The following is a 19906-nucleotide window of genomic DNA, read 5'->3' on the forward strand; positions in this document are numbered from 1 at the left end:
TTGAAAACTAATGGAATTGAAATGAGGCGTCATATATTATCTTGGGACACAATGTTAGTCCTTGATCCAATGTTGTCTCTCACTGTTAGAGACGATTACTTAAAGTGACACTAACATGGTATTAAATGACGTCTCGCGTCCCTTAATTTGACGCGTTGCCAGTTCAAACAAGGTAGTTAGACAAGACGTGTGTAAATGGCTCACTCTAAAGTGTAAACCAATTGGACGTCAACAAGGGATAGAAACTAGTTTTATTCCATTATAGGGGCAAATGTCTCTGGTGTATTTCTCCATTGAGTTGCATTTGTTGTTGGTGTTTAGTATGACACAGAAAATGAGCTACTGCTGTTTTTTGCACCCTAATTTACTTCAAGCTTTTAAGATTAAACAATTCATGTTATATTTGACAAGCATGTTACTGTACTGTAGGGATTTCTTGTTTTACTTCATGAACAAATAGGAGAAGTAGTTGTGCAACATTTTAGGTTTGTAAGTACTGTTTATACATATTTAAATCAGTGACAGTGTATTGTTGTATGGATTCATTAAGACCCTTTAGGTCCCTCCGTCGCGTATTACATTCAAGATTCGCTGCGAGCCGAGCAGGAAGCATAAATAAATTTTTAAGTGCCACAGTACAGGTGCGCAAGAACATTTCTGTATCAAGAAGAGTGTTTACATATATGATAATGCTGTGGGACCCACCTGTTTTGGACCATGATGCTGTCTTGATAGAGGCGGTCAAACATGCAGATCTTCAGGTCGATGCTGGGCTGAACCACCCACACAGGGACGCTGACTGCTACACCCCTCACCTGGACAGGTATCTGTTTGGACCAACATGCCCTTCATCACAAATGGTTTGCTTAAAATATCATGAATATGAATACATATCTATGGCTCTGTAAATCTTGTTTTCTACTTTTTACAAGATGATAAACATGTTGTGTCTTACTGGTTTGCTGGTTAAGTCAGAGAATTTGATGTGGAAGTCCAGTTTGGCCTCTCCTGGAATGGTTGGAGTGAATACAACCTCCAGTTTGATGCTTTCAAAAGGTCCAATCTCCCCCTCTCTGACCTGAGGGACAAGCAAACATTTGGTTTTTAAACTATTTTACCTTATAGTCTTTAAGACAAATTCTGAAAGAATTTTACAAAAACAAATGTCAAATGACCAGTTAACTTCTACCATTTTCCCACCCAAATTACCGCATATATACAGATTTTTTAAACACTGGAAAACTCGCTAAAATAGACTTGTTTCCCATTGCGAGTATGCTGTGCCGTTGCACCGGCCTTTCTGGTTTTTTTTTTTTACTGCTGTGTCACATTCAATGTCAAGGTTGCACTGGTTGGCCCCGGAAGCAGGGTTAGTAAACAGTGAAAATGTTACGGTGGTTACTTCTTTTTTTTTTTATATCTGTTACTTATACAGTCTCTCTTTCACACCCTCAAACCAGAGTTGGTGATTTTTGGAAAAGTGGAAAGACTAACAAAGACGATGATTTTTTTTCTGTCGAGTTTGAATTAAGTGTGTTTTATGATCGGAGAGGTAAAATGACTTGAGTCTGGTGGCTTTAAGGAGAGCATATTAAACGTATGCTTTGTACGTTAATAAACTATTAGAAGTGTCCAAATCCCTGTTGATTATATTTATTATATATTCCCTTCAATGCGCTGGAAAAGGGGCAAAAATGTGCGTGTTCAACCTGGGTGTCATGTTTCCAACACTGCCAATCAGAGCTGGAGCTGATAAATATCCATGACTACTGCAGAGTCATTTATCACAGGAATGAATGTCGATTGTAACCTTTCCCACTGAAGACAAAAGCCAGATGTTAGTGGGTTTTTTGTCCAGTGGGAAAGGGGCTTTAAATGAACTTCAGACGTTCCCACTAAGTACAAAGTCAGACTATAACCTCTATATTTCCACTAAGCTCCGTGAGCTTTGTCTGTTTCAATTCGGATTTTGTGCACACAAGACACACTTTAGTTTAACCGTTTCACTTCATGACACAAAACCATTTCCATCCATGTAGGGGAAGCTGAAATCTCTCAGATGTGCAACTTCAAATGGCATGCAATCAAACTAGAGTGAAAAGCTGTGTGGATCGTCTGCTCAGCTACAGAGCATCAAGAGCAATAAAAGAGTGGAGTGAGCCATTCGTGCAGCAACCGACTCGATATTGTGAGACCGCGATAACTTGATGGATAATCTGCCATTTAAGACACAAGCCTTCAACCACACAATGTGAAAGTATCAGTCAAAATGACACTAACCGCGCCACAGGCACACAGGGACATGCAACACACACACACACACACACAGAGCCATAACAAGCCCAGAGGGAGAGGCTTTGCACCATTAGCCCCCCACCCGAGAGACGTAATGAACCCTGAACAACTCCAGAACTTCACGTGGGCCACGAGGCACACACAGCATCAGTGCTAAAAACAAGATGGAGAGGCAGAGAGTTTTCTAATGTAATGGTCTGTCTCTTCAGAAACAGCAGGTGTCGCTCTGCTAGTCCAGTGGACACAGGTCCATACTGATAGTTTTGGATTATATCTATCAAAAGCAATTCATTGTGCCAATATCTTCAAATATGACCATTCTCATACAACAGCTAGCAGCAGGGTGGTGATGTCGGTCACACAGTCATTGATCTTGCAACACCTTCATAATGACAAAGATATCTCAACAACTATTCATGGTCCCAAGAGGATGACTAGTAAATGATTCTGTGACATTTTGTCGAGTGCCAGCATCAGGTCAAAATGGCTGTATATATGGGAACGTCATTAGTTTCGCAGGAATTTGGTCAGAAAGCAAAGTATTGGACAATAATAATTTTAGTAGATAAATAATCAGGGAATTACCAAAAGAATGGTGTTAAAGTAAAGACATTACTGAGTATCTGCAATAGACCAAAATACTTACATTTCCTAGGCTTATGTCTCCAGAGTCTGAGTGGCTCGGGTCCATCTGGGCTTCCACATCGGTGGACACACAAGTCTCAGGGACAGCTTCTGGACCTGTAGCTGAAGCCTCTGATTCTGCCACACAGACACACACAGAAAACAAAACCTGAAATTAGATCATTTTTTACTGTGTTGGTTGAGTGGTCAATCTGCCTTGAGGAGCTGCCAATCCACCAAATACAACTAAAGACCAGAATTACCACCTCACGGTTGTATGCCTTCATTAACCAGACAAGTTGCAGACTACATCCATCATTTTATCCTGTTAGACATTTGTTGACATAAGATTTCTTTAGTTGATTAGTTGTTTTTTATGCTTTTTTTATGCTGAATGACTCATTTCCAAGAAACTTATGAGCACATCTCTGGTAAACACAAGATTTAAAGTGGTGCTTTTGTGTGACTTTTTGTGGAGAAATTAAATAGTGATAGCCCTAGTGAAATTGTCATAATTAGCATATGAATTCTTGAGTTATAGCCATAAACGTATTTTGTAAGGACACAGTGACCTTGACCTTTGACCACCTATTTCTGATCAGTTCATCCTTGAGTCCAAGCTGATGTTTGTGCCAAATTTGAATACATTTGATCAAGGCGTTCCTGGGATATCACGAGAATACGACCAACGCTGTCGCCAGTGCGGAGGCATAAAAACACTGCTAATTCGGTAGATGAAAGAATAACTTTATTAGCCAAAATTAGGCCTCATGGTGGCACTAAAGGAAAGCTCATGAGGGTCACCAAAATCAGTAGCTTTCTTCCTACTGGCAGTATGAGCATGCACTTCAAACACTGTGTAATATGAGTGAGGGATAAGCAGATACAGGAGCTCATCAGTATCCTGACAGTTTTGCCTAGAATATAAAGTACCACTTATTCTTCATAGGAGCATGAATGGGCACATCAAATTGTATGCCAATCAGCAATTTGGCCATTAGTTCAAGAGATATCGGTGACATAAAAAAGCGAATACATGAACAAAATATCAACTCCTGTCTGCAGCCTAAACATTTGGCCAAGTTCAGACAGCCTTTCCCAACAATGTCGAATAGAAAAAAAAATAGACACAGTCTTTTCCAAACCAGCAGAGCAGAGACAAAAGACTGAACAGCTTATCAAAGCATCAGTGGAGGAAAGTGCTGAGAGCAGCGATGAAGACTTCTGATCTGAGAGAACATTAAAGAGAAGATGCCTCCTTGTCATCAGCTGTGAGAGCAAGGTGAACCCTCCGCTTTCTGTATGTGCGCTCTCTGTATTTGTTCTTACCAGGACCAAATGTCCTAACAGGAATGGAAAGATGAGAGAAATCGTCCACAATGAGGAGATTTTGTCACTTCCTGTATTTCAGAGGCTGTTTTAAGAAACTGTCCTCTACAAATTATGTTCATATACAACTGCACTGACTAATATGTTTAGTAGGTTACAAAATGATGTTCAGATTATATTTTCATCAACGTGACAACGCAAATTTTATACCGACTATATCTGAAAAATATTCTGTCATTGTATTTTTTCCTACAACACTGCTTCTTGTAACTGAAGATGACTATGGCTCTGTTTAGTCAACTCTAGTCAACACTGCTAAGACTAAAGATGGTGGGTGTTGGTTAAATATTGTAAAGGTCACTTCATCCTACTGCACACTTTTAGTCAGCATTGATTTTTTCAATACTCTGACAAATATTTTAAAACAAAACTAGGAGTCTACAGCCTTGCTAGCTGCTCTGTGAGGCTGTACTTATGCTAACATCAGTATGCTAACACGGTCACACACATGGTCATATTCCTGAGCAGAATATCATACATACATCCAACAGCTGTTGAGACATTTGACTCAAAACCATAAATGTCAACCTCATGGGTAGAGCTGCAACAATTAAATGATTAGTTGTCAACTATTAAAGTAATCACTAACTATTTTGATAATCGATTAAATCAGTTAGTCATTAAAAAAAAAAAAAAAAAAGTCTAAATTCTCTGATTCCAGCTTCTTAAATGTGAATATTTTCTGGTTTCTTTACTACTCTATGACAGTAAACTGAATATCTTTGAGTTGTGGGCAAAATAAGACATTTGAGGACGGCATCTTGAGCTTTGTGAAACACTGATCGACATTTTTCACATTTTATATCGGGAAAATATCAACAGATTAATCGACAATGGAAATAATAGTTAGTTGCTAGAGGAAAAGTCAGGGGATCACCAATGTCGTTAGCATCCATCGCCTGGGAACTATGAATGTCTACAAAATGTCATGGCAATCCCTCCAATATTTGTTGAGATATTTTAGTCTGGACCAAAATGGTGGAAGGACGGACAGACGGTCATTGGCATCCATAGAGATATGCCGCCAGCATGACTAAAACTATTATTAATTAAAAATATTTTTTAAATATTTTGCAGTATGAGAATGTCTTATTTCCTACATACGAACAAAACTCTGCCAGAGAACGTAATGCGAAAGACAATTATTCCTCTAAACCGTAAGTGCCAAAGCAAATTAGTTCTATATAAAGATATTTTGCAAGGGGCAACGTTGTTTTGGGATGGGTACTCTTACAGTTACAGTAGTTAGAGTGACCCTGCCGATTGTCTTCATCCATGCTAATTATGTGTAGCAAGCAGGTATACAATGCCCAGTGGGAAAAGGGAAAGACAGGGCCAAACATGGCAGTACCAGTTAGTTTAAGATGGGTTGGGATTTATAGATGCAAGTACAGGTTCATGTTTCAGTTTCAAGTCCATGTAGAAGAACTCTAATTTTCATTAAATAATCATTTTGTGTGTGTGTGCATATGTGTAAGAGCTTTACCTGGATGCTCTTGCTGCAACGTCTCACAGAGCTCCTGACTCTCTTGCTTTGGTTGGAGCTCTCCGGTGCCCATGGATACGGAGCTGCTTTGCTCGTCACATGTTGTGTTTTGTCCGCTCGTCTCCTGTCAGCCAAACGACAACACACACACACGATAGTTTATTCACATGACTGTCTTTAGACCTGGTAATGTGAATTGACAACACATTCATCATGCGTGCTGTAAATTATTTAAATTGTCTAATTTTCCAGATCGACAGTCTGACCTCCTGGCAGGTGTTGGCAGAGACTTGCGATGCCATCTGGTCATGGCTAGTTTCTGGACTGAGACATGTAGAGGTGTCCAGGCTGAAGAGGGTGGCAAGTGCACCCTTGTTGGTCAAGGTGATGGTCCATGAAATAGTTTGGCCCACCACGTGCGAACCGAAGTCGATGAACTGGCTGTCAACCTCCAGCTAGAAAGACAAGAGATACATTCATGTACAGTAATAAGTAGTAATTAGTATCAGCAGTGAAGAGCTACCAGCTTCATTACAGAGTTTTACACACATTATTACATGAATTGATTAAATAAGAAACGGAGTATAATTAGACTGTTGTATCGGGATAAATAGCTAGTCAGTTGTTCATCTGTGGTGCAGTGATAACATATTTATTTAACAAGTATTGTTCTTATTATTCCTATATAATTACTACTACAGCAACCTAAGGCTACAACTATATTGGCCAACAACATCCATGTTGTATATACTCATACGCTCCCAAACAATAGCATGCACACATGTGTAGCAAGAAAAAAATGTCAACATGAAAAAATCGCAAGGAATGAAAACGACATTGGTAGTTATCTGGAACACTACTTTTATTTGGGTTGGCTGCAGCACACGACTCACATCACATTTCTTTATGGTGCATCTGACGGGCACAGAGAAGGGACCCGCTGCTGATGCGAACAGGACCTCTCCTTCCAGGTCCTCGTTGATCTGAAGGGATCAGATAATGGACAATGTGTTGCTTCATAACAGGGACACTGAATTCAGAATAAAACTTTGACATTAGATCAAACCGAAGAAATTTGATTGAAGAGTGGAATGACAGCGGGCAGATAGAGAGAATGAATGAAGTAGAGTAGTGTGGAATAATATACAGTATTATGGCCATTTATGTTTATGCAGTTGCACAGATCTGCCTTCATGTACTGACACAACTCTGTACCATGCTTCATTCCAATTTGAAAAAATGATGTATGCACTGTAGAAAAGGAGGGGTGATGTTACGAACCATAGGCTGAAAAACAGCCTGCATGTCACAGGACATCCCAGGAGATAAAGAACCGGGAGGCTCAAAGCTGAAACACAAATCACACTGAGTAAGGAATAACTATAATCTGCATTTTTCATACAGTTTAAAATACAATGCATTACTGCATATGGAATAAAGAATGCTGTTCCCATGTTTTTTAAATTGGATATTACACACTTAAGACAAGTTGCTAAGGTTAAAATATTTGAAAGACTTGTCTTTGCATGGCCTCACACACATGTACAGCAATGACTTAGAACAAGACTCAAAGGAAACACAGAACATACATGTCTGTGCAGCAGGAAATATGCTGCATTCAACAAAAGATCAGCAGCTTCAGATGAAATGCTGAAGCATGATGAATCTCCTGAGACTGGAGCAGATCAGCAGAAGACAAAGCCGAGGTCAAACGCCAACCTGATGGTCAGTTTTTACACGGCATAGAAAACAAAGAAAAGGAAAAGCTATTGTTCCAAATGAAAACACTGAAGCGTGGAACAGAATGGTCGGGATTTATTCCATTATTATCTGACACTGTTAACCAGAGCAGAAACCAAAAGTTTATTTCCAGACGAGAAAAGAAACATGAGGACAGTGAGCTATTTCAAAGCAACATGTGTATCTCACAGCACATGTTTACACCAACACTAATGCTGCCCCGAGGAGCTTCACAACTCGCCGCCCTTCGAAAAAGACACAAGAAGAGAGGCGATCGATATGAATACAGCAGGCAGGCAGCCAGAGAGGCAAGGAGGATTCTCAAAAGTTCAATAGATAAATAAAAAGTTGGAAACATGCAACTATGAGCATAATTAGGAAGCAGCTACAGTTACAGAATATAGTGGACACCAAACATCCTTGTTATTAGGTCTTGGTAATGGTATCATCTTGTTACAAAGTTGGCCGAATTTAAATCTGAGTGCAATCATGCAGTAGTAGATAGTTTGCCTGTCTAGATCAAGAGATATGTTTTGTGCCAAGTTGACATTTTGGCCTGCAGATGGTACAAGACGAAAGCTGAGTGTCAAAAATGGAAATGGTTCATTCTAGTAACGTCTGCCAGAGGCTTTTGTTTTTGGTTTGTTTGTTTGTTTGTCAGCAGGATTACAGAAAAACTACTGACCCGATTTTCATGAAGCTTGGTGGAAGGATGTAACATGGGCCAAGGAAGAACCCATTACATTTTGGAGCGGATTAGCCTTGGCAGAGGTCTGCGCTCTCTGAGTGCCCTTCTAGTTTTTCTTTCTCATGTCAACTTTTTAAACTCAGTGAAAGAGAATGAATTGATGTTTTTGCTTCTGTTAAAGCTAGGATGGGTAATGTGTTTTGCTATATTTGTTGAAATTCTCTTTACATCCCGACAGCAATCAATAAATCTGACAAAAAAAAGAGAAACAAATACGGTATCTGTGTCTGTCAAAGGACTGTAATAAACCCATCCAATCCAATCTTCCACAAGCTACTAGCTTGACAGCTGTGAGCACTAACAATAGCTGTGTTTGTTGTTTACGTTCATAATGATAATTTTGGGGGGTGGCTTTGGAGGGAGGCCTGAAGGGATTCTAGGACATAAGACACGTAAGTAAATACCCCACTAGTGAATTTTTAAGCTTTTAAGTGTCTTTAAAAAGAAGGTTGCTAACAAGCAGCTTAGTTTAACTTAGTGGTGGTGACATTGAAGTCATGCGACTGTAGTGTAGTTTGTTTGTAGCCTAATGTTAGATTTTTTTTTTCCTCCACAACATTTTATTGAATTTTCAAGATCAAAAACAGAAAGCACATGACAGCAAGGATAAATACGAACAGGTCACAGACCCTAACGGTTGGAAAAATAAACCAAAGAAAGGGGGAAAAAAACAGCATGGTATGTAGATCTATACATTACATGAAAAGACATTATGCAGAAGCTTCAGGGTTTGGCTACATTATACAGATCAGGGAATACACAGCTAATGCCAGGCAGTAAAATGCCCAGAAGAGAACATTAGACATTCAAGGGGGCACTAGAAGGATGCCAGTCCACAGTGCAATGCCCCCTGCAGTTTGAGAGCTTGTTTAGAAAAGGTGCCCACAACTCATCAAAAACCCTCTCATTCCCCTTCAAGGTTGAGCTCAAGCGCTCCATTGGCAAAACTTTAAAGATTTCTCCATACCACTGGTTAACAGTAGGAGGCCTGGGCTTATTCCATTGGAGTAGAATGCATCTTTTTAGGAGAAGCTTGTTCAGAAGTTTTTGTTGGACACTTGTCAAAGAGAGCCCTAATGTTAGATTTTTAATTCTGGTGATTGCATTTACGCTTAAAAAAATCATAAAGATGGTTCACTGTAGTATCATAAATGTTTGTCGCAGAGCTTATTTTCTGCAATAATCCAAAGTCCAATGGAAAAATCACATTGTTTTTGTTGTTGAGGGAATCAGTGCGATGCTAACTTCCGGATTGGCCTACAGAAATACATCATCCCTGTACCACTCCATAGCCACAACGAAAAAAAAAAAAAGCCTTTAAAACATGGTTTAAATAGCCGTGAACCTCTTCAAATTCCATTTGATAAACTCAAAAGGTGCTTTATGCTTCATTGTTGGATAGTTAATATAAAACATAATATTTGTTCACACTTGAAAGTGGAGACTTAATTAGAAATATGTGCATACTGTCATCAACACCAGTGGGCAGGGGACCATTTTGTGTGGTTTGAAGTTGTTGGTCCAGCTGTCAGGATGTTGGCTGAAGCTGCCATCCGGCTCACCACTGTGACCTGCTGGAAGTGTATAAAAGCCTTCCAACTGGTTGGGTAAATCTGGTGTTAATTATGAATGTCACATTGCACTTTCATTAGAATTTCTTTTGGCTAATTTCTGTCCTTATTGGTACCACTCTTGTTTCCTAGCTTCAAGACAGGTGGTGCGAAAAAGACACATGAAGAAAAAAAAATAGAACAGTTCACTTGGGATTAAATGCTGAGTGAGGCAGTGTTAGAAAAAAAGCCTGCTAGAGCCCTATTTAAAGTGCTGCAAAGGAGGCCATACTGTACAGTATACCTATTGCAGTAGACTGAAGTGATGAAGCTGTACAGTATTACTGACTATGCCGTGTGCTCTATTTTACATTCTGGCCCATTGGCTTCTCCTACAGAAAATCAATAAGCACTCTCAGTTCATTATTCAGTTCAACAGAGCTAAAACACCCTCACACCGATCTACAGTCAAGCTGCAAAACTCTGACCATGTGTGTGAATATTACTTGAATAATCTTGCTGTTTTATTTCACAAAAGTGAGATCTTGTGTTTTAAGGGCAGCTTTTTATATTCATTTATCCAAACCTTTCTGGTGGTTCTTTAAGCAGGTGGATATTTTGATATTTGAGCTACCAAAAACCACAAGTGGTCTGAGGTGCGGATTGTTTTAAATCAGAAAGAAATAGGACCTATTATAAGATATGAAGCTCCACTGTAGATTTGCCTGATGCTCATATTAAATTATTTGTTTGTAGACTCTTAGTGGGACGACCACAGAAGATAAATAAAACAACATGCACAGTTAAGTGCAGCACGGTTTTCTGACGTCAGCCATTGGAATTAACTTTCCTTTGACAGATTACAAGCACTTGAGAATATGAAAAGGCCCTTACCAACTTCTTTACATGTTTCAGATGCTAACACATGGCTGATTGCATCTATTCCAAGTCTTAAGTCTTTTAGACAAATCAAAAGGCTGATAGACCACTTTACTTTGAAGACGCGTCTAAAAGGATGAAACATCACTCGAGGTAAAATTAAGTGGAGTTTGCTGTGGAATATAACAAGCAAAGAAAGCTCTGCTGCCACTCAAGTCTAGAGACTTAATTCCTCTTATGAGATCAAAACAGTTATTACGCTAACAGCTCATTAGCGGCCATTGCTACAAATCTCTTTCTGCAAGCTCACAATTCTTAAAAGTCCATCTAAAATCACAAAAGGTATCCCTTATGTAGTCAAATATCATATGGTAAATGGAATTGCATTTACAGTACATACTGTAGCGGGTTTGATATCCTGTAAACACTTTGATTCGGCGGGCAAAATAGAGATCTCCTGCTTTTAAAGCATTTAAAAACGAATTGGCCGTCTTTCTATTTCAGAATTGTTACTTCTTAATTTAAGTTATTTGCTTTTATCTTATGGTGGCAGTCATGTCTGAAAAGCCACGGCCAGGCAGCGGGTGCCTAGTTACAAAAATGGAGAGGTGCACAACCAAACGCTGCGACAACTTGGGGAGCCTTTGCACTTCACGCACACAACACGTGATGATGTCATTTTTGGCTTGTGCACCCTTGTGCCGGGGACACTACGGCGAGCATAAACCCCACTTTATTCCCCAAGCCTCAGAGTAGGTGGGACATAAATGGTGTAAGTTATTATTTGATTGACAGCTGAGCCAGCAGGGGCACATAGCTTTAAAGAACAGACAGCATTTGCCATTAATGAATATCCACCTGATGCTGATCCGGCACGATTTGGACCAAATTCAACAAATTGTAGGTGTGATCACATCCTCAGAATTCGCAGAGTAACAACATTTCTACTACAGTCTCAGGCTTCATCTCGCAACTCGACTCAGGAGTATACAGACCACAGAGGGGTGTCTTCCTCTCAGCCACTCATTTGCAACACATGAGAGGAAGTGACACTAATTGCATAAACACAGCTTCTATACAACGGGTTTTCACCAAGTCTGGCAGGCCTGGGCTGTTGTTGTGGTTTTTGTCCCAGTAGTGAGAAGAAAGAGCAGAGCCCATTCTGGCACAAACGCACAATGCGTGTACGCTGGGCGGGCGGGGGGGTGTAGGGGGATGGTATGCCATTTTTAGAAAATTCAGGGGGCGTACTGGGAAACATGGGCTGGTGTGAAAAAGCCCAGCGTGTTCTCCACATTTCTCTCTCTCCTGATGTGCTAACGGTTTTAACTGGGTGAGCCATGAAGGCTTAGCAGTTGTCACGACTGATCTCAATATTGTAGGTACACACAACTGAGTAGTAGTAGGAGGGTGTATGACAGGTACAGAGGAAGAAACAGGTGAATCTGTCAGCATGTGTTAGCATAATTACATTTTTAAATTTGGTTTCCTGACTACAGCAGACACCAAACTATATTATTCCTACACTATTATGTCCACTGCCCTGTTAAAGTTCTAGTGGTGGTTAAAGTTAGAATAGTTGAATATGTATGGTTTAATCAGGATATAAAATGTATTGTTTCCTAATTTTGTACCTATCTTTTTGTATAGTTCTGTTTGAATTGTCGCTGGGTCAATTTCTACCCCTCTAAAAAATCACTGGGTTAGAAATTGACCCAGCGTGGGTCAATATTAACCTGACGCACCAGATGGTCTGTTACACAGAACCATCTGAGAAGCCACCATTGGAAACTGTTTGGAAAAGGGCAGGCGCTTAAAAAAATACTTGGCGGGTGATTGGATGAACCATCTGTCAATCAAACTCTTACCGAAGCCAGTCGGGAGAAGAGCGAAAACATGTTTCCCATTGAGAAAAGCCTCGTTCTTTCAATGAAGAAATACTCTCCGGTTCTGATATAACTGATGCTATTGCAGCATCTACGCTAACCTCTTCAGGAGCCGCCATTGTTGTTTAGAATGAACATTCGCCTCTCCGTGTCGCGTCACACACATCTAAACCACGCATCTAGCTGCTAGTAGCTCCTCACAGGACGCTGATTGGTCCGGACCACTGTGGTTCGGACACAAACGCATTACTTGAAGCCTGACAAGATGGATTCTCATGTAGTCATGTGATAACGTGAGGTATCCAGCTGCTGTTCAAGGTAAGGCTAATATAGCACCAATGCAATAATGGGTTAATTTTATCCAGTACCCATTGGTAGAAAACACAACACAAGGGGTAGTTTTGACCATAGACCGAATAAAAAAAAGGATGTAAACCCTCCGTACAGTTGTCATGAACAGGGAATGTAGCTTTAGAGACCAAAACCATTTTTTGTACCAGGCTGTAAACATGTTTATTTCTGCTGTAAAGTTGGGCATTTTAACATGGGGGTCTACGGGGATTGACTCGCTTTTAGAGCCAGCCTCAAGTGGCCATTTGAAGAACTGCAGTTTATAGCACTACCGGAGGTTGCCCCTTGGTTTTGACCCATAATCAAACAGTAATAAAAAAAAATATCCCTTGGGTACTAAGTTAACCCAGTATTGCTTTGGTGCTATATCAACTAATGCTGGGTCAATTCTTAACTCAGTGATTTTTGAAGAGAGGGTTGTTCAAGACAAGAAATATCTTGTCTTTTGTAGTTTTTTTAGCTGAATGACTCATCTATTAGTGACTATTTCCAATAATTGTGTGAATAATCAGTGGGATGTATAGTACATACAGTAAACACAACATACATGAATAGTAGACCAAGACAGTATGATGGAACCAATGTACAGTATACTGGCAAAAATCAGGTGAACCTGATTACTGGAAGTTGACTACATGTAAAGTGAGACTATGTAGCATATGCTGAAAAGCGGCCACTGCAGTCATAAGCAATTACAGGATAATGGCACACTGAATTTCCATTAATTTCCCACGACTCTCTTGAGTCAGTAGCTTTAATGACAACATCATAAGGCAACCGTGTCTCCTACAAAATTATATTCCCATACAACTAAACTGTTTTCTCAATTATGTTTCGAGGGAAACGCATTTTCACCCCGGAATATGGGACGACAAGCAGGAAACAACAAGGTACGGTCCGTTTCCTTCTTGTTTTACTTTTGGGCTTTAACCATTGAAATGCTTATCGGCGACATGCTAAAACATGAAGAGAAGATCCATGAAATCTGCAAACTGACCTGGTAATGTCAGTTACACAACAATATCTTTTTAAAGTGTTCTAACATTAGCCACCATTAACCCTGACCCAGGACTACTACAGTACTTATCATGGTCCTGGATCTTCCTGATATTTGAGTCACTCAGCGGCTTATGAAATTTGTTAGCATCACCGGATGGTAAGCATTCATTCTAACAGACTTTTAGGTTTAGACTACCACTTAGATGGAAACACAAAAACAACACCATACAGGTGTAAAGTAACTAAAAGCACCAATTATTAAAACTATATAAGCTATGCACTGTTGTGTTTCAGTGACATGGCAGAGAGATATGGAGTTGAGTGGGTATAATGTACACTATAGTACAGTATGTGTGCATTCACACGTTTTTGAAAAAAGTGCATGTTTGCTACATGTGAGTTCCGATCAGAGGACTAGACGGTGATACGTTCAGACAAGTGGTCCAGCACGAACGCTCAAGAACGGCATCAGTAGTTTCCAGCTAACCCTGCTGTAGCCGGGGAGCCTCTTCACTCAGTCAGGCAGAAAGAGGAGAGACGAAGAAACCACATCAAGTCATGAGGGAGCTGATGGGAAAGTGATACACAGCGAGTGACCTGGAGAACAATGCATCTCTGCTCGGCCTGTGGGCTGCTGGCAGGCACGCTGAGAGAGAGAGAGAGAGAGAGAGAGAAGAGATAGCAGAGACGTAGACTGACTCACTGAGCTGAGTCTCATAAGAGGAGCTGTGATCGTGGTGATCCAAGCTGGCGTCCATATGTGGGAGGACAGGCTTTGCTTTCACGTCCACTCCATCGTCTTTTCAAATGACAAGAAGTGGTTGTACTGAATTCCTGAGTGGTGATACATCAGCAGATGTTTCCATGTGATAATTGAAGCTGTCCAACATCGAGTCAGTTCATAAGAACATTTGTTGTTATAACTACATCTAGCTCTAGTGTTGTCACAATGCCAGAATTCGGTCTTTGAATCCAATTTTTAATAACTACATTATATATTCAAAACAACTACAATTCTCTAAGCCATCTCACTGAACAACGACTGTGCTTAATTGTGTATTTTTATTTGGGTGTCTCTTCTATTTCAATATTTTCCTCAGATGGGATTCAGTTTGGGTTCTGGTAGGCTGCTTGATGCTATGCTATGTGTGTTTGTGTTTGCCCCCACAGAGATTTATTTGTCCCACGGTGATGCATAGAGAAAAACTGGAGTTTCTGGCTTCTTTCAAAGTCTAGTCTGTAAATTTGGAACATAACCTCAATATGGCATTTGGAGTGATGGGTTGCTCTGTAAGGATTGTAAACACTTTAAAGTCTGGGTAAAGCAAAAATAAATATGTGTTCTGAGTTTGTCACACCACAGATAAATGTGTTATTAACCACCCAGCCAAATTTTAATGATTAAAATAATCGGCAAGTATATAAAAATAAGTTTCAAAATTGTGAAAAAATAAGCAGTATTCTCTGCACTCAACACTGCAACACTGGGGGTGTGTCCGCTGAAGGTGCTGAAACCACGCCTAATCACAGGTGAGGGTGAGATACGACGCTCCTTGTTGGCCATCCCACTGCTGCACACTACTTTTGCAGAATGTAAACGCTCTGTGGGCAGAGCATAAAAACAAATCATGCAGCTGACATTGTAAAAATCTTACTTGATGGCGATAAAATCCTTCAGATGGGCGGAGACCCCAAGGAGCCTGCAGTGGTTGATGATGTAGCTGATGTTAGTCAGGACGATTTTCTTCTTATACATTTTCCCGACTTCAAAGTCCTAAAGCAGAACATTCACCTTAATGTCAGTCTGTTGCTATTAAAATAACGAACAACAGAAGATCAAAAATCAACTGTTAATTGAACTTGAATCGTTTAAAACTGCTTAAAGACATGAATTCCTATGACAAAGTCTTTTCAGGACGTGTATTCTACAGAAGCAGTAGTGTGGTACCTTGAAGAGGATGACCTCTGGTTTACTGATGAATGGAGGCCCTTTCAACTCTTTTCCATGAACTTTTTTAGGAGGAATGTTGAGCTTCCCACTGGCCATCACCGGTTCTTCCTGCTTTACTTCTGTCTGCACCGATGTCGTTTTCTCATTCCGGAGCTTCTGTAACATGAAGCAACAGCTGCTGAAGTCAATGTAAATAATCACTATAACAAAACTCTAATTGTCACACCGTAACATAACAAAATCAAAATTCACTGACATGAAAAAGACTCTTTACATAGAACACAGGTGAAAGAAAGGCAGAAGTAGGAGATGTATTTTGAGAGTATGCCTGGTGAAACTAAATCTAACTTTCTGTCATCCTAAAATTGTTCAGGTTTTTTTTGTTTCTTGTCAGTTGTTTCGTCAATTCCTCAGATTTTCCATTTTTATTTGATTTTCTCCTTCTCAATGCTAGAGCTAAGAACTGTATGTAATATTCTCCTTCAGATTGAATGGAGATGTAAACATGCACCACGTGTCATTAAGTGCACAATAGATGAAATGTCATGTAACGTAGGAGTATGAAATCCTATTATGAGATTAAAACAATGCACTTCCTATTGGATTAGTCTGCTGCAATATAAAATGACATTTCTGCTGATTCATCTGTGTGTAGCTTTATCTTTAGCTAAAGTGAATTACCGTTCAAACCGTCTGGCCTCTTCTCTGAGTTTGTACACATGTTATGTGACACAAAATGGCAATCTATTATTTTGGCAGGTAAAAAATATGCTTGGCCGGTGAATCAAAAAGTTAATTTCGGACACTGCATGGTTTTCTACAACACTCTTTTTTTCATTTAACATAAGAATCATTTAAGTTCTCAAATGTTAAATGTTGTCATAACTAAAGCAGCAATACAAGAACTAGCTAGCTACAAACTGATGCCCGACACTTGTTGCTGTGTGACGCGCTACAAATCAAAGTTGATCTTGTCTCAACTTTTTCAGCGCTCCGATGACACACTGAAGCATCAACCAATCATGTGTTTTTGTTTCAACCTGTTCAGTTTCACCTAAAAAAATTTCGTTAACGACATAATACGTCAACAAGCGTTTGAGCACTTCAACGGCGACTTGCCAACAATCCAGCTGGCCATGCTTGGTCGTTTTGATGTAGTGTGAACATAGCTTTAAACATGTGAAACTGTTTTACTTTTTATGTTTTTCATTGTATCCCTGCTGTATTCTTTCTGTATTGTAAAGCGCTTGAAGTGAACTGACATTTCATCAGCATTCTCCCCATGATGAATCATCTTATTAGCTTTATTACATTGCTGTTCTCATCTATCGCCCTAGCCATTACTGTGCTGAGAAGTAGCCTTTGATGAGGGAGTGAGTCTGATCTGCATGCTAGGAGGAGAGATCGCTTCCACTCCACTTGTCACTAGCTCAGAGCTCTGAGCTGTAGCACTGTACTCGCTATGAGGCCTCAAAGACGCCGGCACAATGAGAAGTGATGCCTGTCGCCCCACATTTCAAGTGTGTGTGGCAGCAAGCTAGAGACACTCTTTCAACAACTACCACTGAGCAGCACTTGAGCAAGGCACTTAATTTTCAGATTCAAGAAAAGTCCGAATTGGTGCCGTCGCTGCGGTAAACACGGTGGTGATGGAGTTTAATTGAGTACATATTTATTGTCGAACTTTCTACTCTTGTTGTCTAGAGAAAGCTCTTCACCACATTTTTTGAAATTCTGGCTACAGGTCAACTGAGCCTATATGTGTTGAGAGAAATGGGAAAAAACACTACCAGCTTTGGATTTCTAAAAGGTCTCCAGTGTTCTCAGACTGTGTTAGAGAGTTATTGCTAGTTGCCTACAGGCTGAACTCAATGTACTGTATGCTAATGTGTTAGTGTTACTCAGAACACAGATATCAGTGTGATACTTCTATTGTAACAAGTAAAATAAGCTAACCAGTAACTCTTTGTGATGCTTTAACCACATTCTAATTGATCTGATTTAATATGACCATGTAATTATGTTTAAATCAATTAAATATTGGCTTTCAGTGGAATTATTTATACAGCGTCCTTCAGTTTGCAGGTGGGGAATTCAGAAAAATGTACATGTGTGGTTGCATGTGTGAATGGGACGTGATTTATGAGTGTGTAAATTTAGCAGCTTTCAGGGATTTGCTTTTGGGAGCTGTGGCTTTTTGTGTTAGTGCACCTTGTAGTTCTGGTCCCACAGCCCAGAGAACTCAGGCTCAGCCAGGCTGTCAGCGAAGCTTTTATGGTCCACTTCCTTGTGCGTGGTTTCCTCCAGGTCCTCAACATCAGAGGAGGCTGACGATGAGCTGCTGGTGTCACTGAACTGTCTTAACTGCTGGACAAATGCACATACAGTACACATTGGGTCATACTTGTTCAAAATGCACTCCATCTCTTGAAACAGTCATTTCACAAATGCCACCTCAGATGTAATGAATCACTCACGACTGTGGCTCTCTCCTCGGTGGCTGATGGGGGGCTGGGATCCAGGGAGTACAGGAGCTTCTCTCTTGCCCTCCCCAGAGATGGAAACTTGTCGGTGGTTGAGGGTTTAGGCTGCAGCGCCTGGTGCCTCTTTCTGCTCTTTACCAGCTGTTCCTCCTGAAGAATTTTTGCCACAATCTCCACTCTCTTTGACTTCTGCCTCTCTTCGTAATCCCTGAGAAAGACAAATCAACAACACCGCATTATACTGAAACGCGGTCATGTATTCCTCCAGCACACAGCGAGAGAAAACACCCACACACTGCTGCATGGAGTGGGAGTGGAGGACATGCATGTGGGAGAGGAGAGGAGAGGAGAGGAGAGGAGAGGAGAGGAGAGGAGAGGAGAAGAGAGGAGAGGAGAGGACGTACTCTTGTTGTCGTTTTATCTCCTCTAGTTGTTTCTGTTGGTACATATGCTTGAAACTGTTGATTCCTTGGGCCTGCAGGGATTCTCTCAGTTGTCTCTGTTGCTGCTCTTTCTTCTGGGCGTTTGCTTTGGTTCTGCCCTGATGGACCCGTAAGCCCTCCTGAAGAAATAACATCAGATTAATGACCACATCATGTCATTTGAAAATCACAGAGCTATGTTCTCCTAAAATGTGAAATGTACCTGTTGAATTGGAAAATACAGCACTAAGCATGACGATGATGATAGCATTGGAAGATCATGATGATGAGCATGTAAGTACCGGAGACAATAGCATACACAGTCCAGAGCTGAATTTACTGCATTTGGGGATCTATGAGGGGGTGTAGTAATGACAATAAAATGTGGTTTCTGCTTCACATCTCTCCTAGCTAAGAGGAGAATTTGGTCAGAGTGGATGGAATAAATAAACCCAGGTCCTAATGGTAAAAAAGGTACGATGATTTCCTTTGGCTTCTAATGTAGTTCACCAAATGTTACAGTCTAGTTTAAATGCAAAATTGCAATTTCTGTACAATACAGAAATTTGCAATGAGATTCACATGATCACAGACATTATTGCGACTTCAACAAGTCATACTACTGGTTCCAACACTATTATGCATATGACACTGCCATATCTCCCATTAAAAACACTGGTATCCATACTGTAAAAACTACAGAGCCCAGCAGGTGTCATGGGAAGAAAAATAGATTTTGTGCACAAAAGTGAGTAATTCATGCCCTCAAATTTACTTAATTAGTGCACATACATTAGTCATTTGTGCTGTTATGTTACTGTAACAGCAGGAAGGGATGTTCCACGTTGTCGTGGCAACTCTGGTCAGTTAAAGGGGAACATCCACGCTAATAGCAGCACTACTGTTAGTGCGTACAAATTCCTTCAATATAATATTGATACCATTGATCAACACTCTTGTTTATACAGTTGCTACCATAGAAATAGAAAACAGGAAATATCCTATTTCATTTCAATGGATGCTACACTGGATGTTGTTTCAGCAAAACTGTCCTACTTTGGCTGCTATTAGTCATATCCCTCTGTGTAGCCTAATGTTAATGG

General features: G+C 40.3%; 1 protein-coding gene across 4 annotated transcripts in view; it reads right to left on the reverse strand.

Annotated features, from left to right (window-relative positions):
* Positions 1 to 19906, reverse strand: part of cfap74 (cilia and flagella associated protein 74) — a 55084-nt gene that overhangs the window by 29488 nt on the left and 5690 nt on the right. For 3 of the 4 annotated variants that reach the window (XM_074644648.1, XM_074644646.1, XM_074644649.1), the window contains exons 10-21: positions 18786 to 18943; positions 18376 to 18589; positions 18110 to 18265; positions 15896 to 16054; positions 15603 to 15721; positions 7076 to 7142; positions 6688 to 6777; positions 6061 to 6249; positions 5795 to 5918; positions 2942 to 3057; positions 956 to 1078; positions 706 to 827 (exon numbers count right to left, since the gene is read on the reverse strand). In XM_074644648.1, the coding sequence (XP_074500749.1) occupies positions 706 to 827; positions 956 to 1078; positions 2942 to 3057; positions 5795 to 5918; positions 6061 to 6249; positions 6688 to 6777; positions 7076 to 7142; positions 15603 to 15721; positions 15896 to 16054; positions 18110 to 18265; positions 18376 to 18589; positions 18786 to 18943 (1637 nt within the window). The remainder of the gene's footprint in view (positions 1 to 705; positions 828 to 955; positions 1079 to 2941; positions 3058 to 5794; positions 5919 to 6060; positions 6250 to 6687; positions 6778 to 7075; positions 7143 to 15602; positions 15722 to 15895; positions 16055 to 18109; positions 18266 to 18375; positions 18590 to 18785; positions 18944 to 19906) is intronic. The other variant, XM_074644647.1, reaches the window with a different exon arrangement.

Source organism: Sebastes fasciatus, chromosome 8 (assembly GCF_043250625.1).
Source record: "Sebastes fasciatus isolate fSebFas1 chromosome 8, fSebFas1.pri, whole genome shotgun sequence".
NCBI lineage: Eukaryota > Metazoa > Chordata > Actinopteri > Perciformes > Sebastidae > Sebastes > Sebastes fasciatus.